Source organism: Macadamia integrifolia, chromosome 13 (genome assembly GCF_013358625.1).
Source record: "Macadamia integrifolia cultivar HAES 741 chromosome 13, SCU_Mint_v3, whole genome shotgun sequence".
NCBI lineage: Eukaryota > Viridiplantae > Streptophyta > Magnoliopsida > Proteales > Proteaceae > Macadamia > Macadamia integrifolia.
In genome coordinates this window covers 6,911,988-6,915,519 of record NC_056569.1, presented here as the reverse complement: position 1 = coordinate 6,915,519, position 3,532 = coordinate 6,911,988, and the positions used below count along the sequence as shown (strand labels likewise).

The 3,532-nt window shown below is 35.7% G+C and overlaps 1 protein-coding gene across 3 annotated transcripts in view; it reads right to left on the bottom strand.

The window, feature by feature from the left end:
• Positions 1-1,915: 1,915 nt before the first annotated feature.
• Positions 1,916-3,532, bottom strand: part of LOC122058848 (protein CHUP1, chloroplastic-like) — a 5,951-nt gene continuing 4,334 nt past the window's right edge. For all 3 annotated transcript variants that reach the window (XM_042621536.1, XM_042621538.1, XM_042621537.1), the window contains one exon: positions 1,916-2,233. In XM_042621536.1, the coding sequence (XP_042477470.1) occupies positions 2,162-2,233 (72 nt within the window). In that variant the 3' untranslated portion in view covers positions 1,916-2,161. The remainder of the gene's footprint in view (positions 2,234-3,532) is intronic.

Sequence of the window (3,532 nt, the reverse complement as noted above, 5' to 3'; positions counted from 1 at the left end):
GGGGGAGGGGGGGTGGGGGGTGTGGAATGGGAGAGGGCAACCTAGGGTTCTATGCCTTTCTTTATTCAAACTAGACTTCTATTGGAAGGAAAGAAAAGGACATTACCATAAATCACAACATTCATACATTTCTCTTCATATGTATATGTATAGCTATATGGGTTTGTAATGGACAAGAACACTGTAAACATGGCCTTTCCCAGGAATAACAGATGGGCACCAAGGCTCAGCCATGGTGATTTGACCCAACCCTTTGTTTTGTACAGTCCTCTGGGCAGAGTTTCTCTGCTGCCGGTTTTTGTTATAAATTGTTTGTAAAGGATCAGCCATGATATCCTTCTGTTTGAGTGACTGAACAGTATGGAAAGATATCCAAAGACATCCCAGTTCCTATAACCTTTTCCATTCCTTATTAGTTACTATGCCGAGGTAGGGTATGGTAGCTCTTTTTGTCTATTTCTCTCTCCTCATTTGAAATGACCTCGCTTTCCTATATGATACTGTTTTGACGCATCTCATTGGTGCATTCTCCCTATGCCGTTTACTAAGAGAACCCTCTTCCCAAAAACAAAAATCAACAAACCACTTAACAGAACCCATCTCAATATTGAACAAGTTGGGGTGCGTATGGGTGCAACATGGAACAGGCCCAATGCACACATTCCTGGCCGTAACTTAGCATTGGGCTACTGTCAAGGCCTTGAGCTACATATATATTTCTGAGCCCAGTTGCGTATATTGTCTTGCACTCTTTGTTGTAACAATGGTTTGTAAGAAAATAACAACTCAGATGCTATCATTTTGGCATGAAAAAGAGGTCAATTTGAGTCCAAATCAGTTTAAAGTTATATTACAAGTATAGCTAGAAAGCCAAAGTCTTCATTAGAGCACATTAGCAGAGTTAAAGTTTGATGCCTAAAGCAGTCTGTATGTAACAAAGGTGCATGGTTTGGCCTAAAATGAACAGGGATTTAAAAATAGCCGATCGCAATCCGATTCTGGGTTTAAACCCTAAATATGCATTATCCCTAGGGAAAAAAAAAAATTGTTGATTCAGTCTGACTATGCAAGTCAAATTGAGTCAAGCCGAGTCAGTGGGAAGATGCTTCTGTTCAAGATATTTCCTTTTCTTTTTCCTATCATAGATCTTTGGGACATAGTTTTACTTTCTTCTAATAAACCAAGTGCTTTGAAGAATATGATTCTTATATTGTCAACTTTTCTTAACGTGCCATATGCTTCCTAAGTTTTTTTAAGGGTTCAAAGCATTCTTCATATTGTGACTCAAGTTGATTTCCCATCAACTTTTTTCCTTGTTTTAGCCCACCAGAAGAGGTATATATGAAAGCTGGTCTCCTAAGTGGGCTTTAAGGAGTTGTCCTCCCAGTTCAGTAGACAAATAAGAAGTGAAAAGTTTTCCCTGTTTAGGAAAGAATCTCTTTTATAAGCATACCTAGTTTTGCCACATGGAAAAGTGATGTGACAAATCAGACAGTTAGATATCTAAAAAATTGTCTGCATAATTACTAGTCTATGTACACCCCCCCCCCCCCCCCCCCAAATTATAGTCTTGTGCTCCCCCTCTTGGTAGTCCAAAATATTTCAATTCCTTGTTTTGCCACATGGCAAACTCGAATTGATTTAGAATTTAGCATATGAGCAGCAAACATTAGGGTCTATCTATCCACAAAATTTTGCCTCTTGGACAAATAGCAGCAAGTGTCAAGCATAAGAATTTTTTTTTTGGTGATATGTGAAGAATAAGAACTTAGATAGTAGCATTTCTTCTTTTCTTTTCCTTTTCTTAAAATAAGGCCAGTTAATCAAGGTTGTACATTCTATGCATGGTTTTCTTTGCATGGGAAGAGAAGAGACAGTAATGAAATTTGACATTTTTAATATATGTAAAATTCCATAATTCAACACTAAAATTTCATTAAAAACACTCATCAAAATTTCTACATTTTACTCCCAAAACTGTTGAATTCTATGAGCAACAGACATTATGTTCCTCTCCTATCAACCAAAACCACACTTTCTGTTTGACCTTAAGACACTTTTTGTCAATACATATAGCATTTAGAAGCTTACTGAGATGGTAAGCCTAGTTTTCTATTTCTTGTTTCCTTTTTCTTTCTCCTTTTGTTGTCGTTTTCTATTTTTATTTTGGACAAGCTAGGTTTCTTAGCTCCTCAAACGCATGCATTGTTTCTGCATCAAATCCTCCTGCAAACTGCATCAACAAATGGCACAAAGGCTCAAGTTAAACCAATATGCCTTGAGAAATTTAGAGAACAGTAAACAGAATTCAATAACTTACAAGATTGTTACCATGATATATTTCCAATAACTTAGAGAATAATTTCAATTTATCTCTAACCAAATAAGTAATATCGAGATGATGCCCAAATTATTATTTCCAGTTCCATTTTACAAAGAAATGGAGAGTGACAATAGAACTGGAACTCAGCATTGTTTTAAGACTCTTCTCAAGCTGAGATTCTTACATCCATGCCATGAACATCAAAGAATTACAACTATGTCCCACTGAGAGTATATCAACTAGTTTCATACTTGGAAAGGTATTTTTTTTTCTAATTCTGGATACATTTTTTGAACAAAAATCATTTTGCGCTGTTGAACATCCTGTAAGACTAATGTTTCAGTAGATAGAAATCCTTGGAGTGTAGACAATCCTTATTGAAGCTTGAGTACACAAGAAAGTTTCACCAATGTATCAGAACATATATTGAAGATTAGTTTGACTCCTGCTTTATCCTCAGTGAGTTCAACAAAAATGAGAATATCTGATATTTATTTATTTTCCTCCATATGTAGAAGCTTGCTGTTATCAAAGCAAGTAACTACCACAAATAATACAACTTCTAATCACCTGTACTAGTGGGACAGAAAGTGATCATTTCTATAAATAATATCATATCCAACTGCTAAACATGCTTCTTTTATACTGGAAATAACCTCTAGTGGCAGTAATAACTATTACCAAAGACAGTAATGCTCCAACAAATAGTACTTGTAGAAGCAGTAGTATTAAACACTGTTAAAAAAATAGTCGTGTTCATTAATTATGATATTGACACATATTAGGACTAGCTACTGCAAGGACAGTACTAACCATTACAAGCCTTAGATGCTGCTAGTGCTATTTAGTAACAATGAATAATACACACTATCACCAGCAACTACAGGGAGCATATTCAAACAGGTACAAATCTCAACTAAACCACCAGGGCGTCTTGTAGTACAGCAGATGATCCTTCTTATTAAAACACTGGATTTTGTTACTGTTGTAAGAATGCTGGTGGTACTACTGAAATAACTTGTACAAGTTTCAGTGGTAGTAAAAATAACGACCAGTAAAAGTGGTGCAATATTGAAATTTTCAACATCTATAACCCTTACTAGTCATGAAGGTTTGTGTGCTAGAACTAAATAACTCCTGGAACTGATGTTTCATGTTTCTTGTACACTGGATCCAAGGGTCTAAATTCTGATTTTTTTTTTTTTTTTT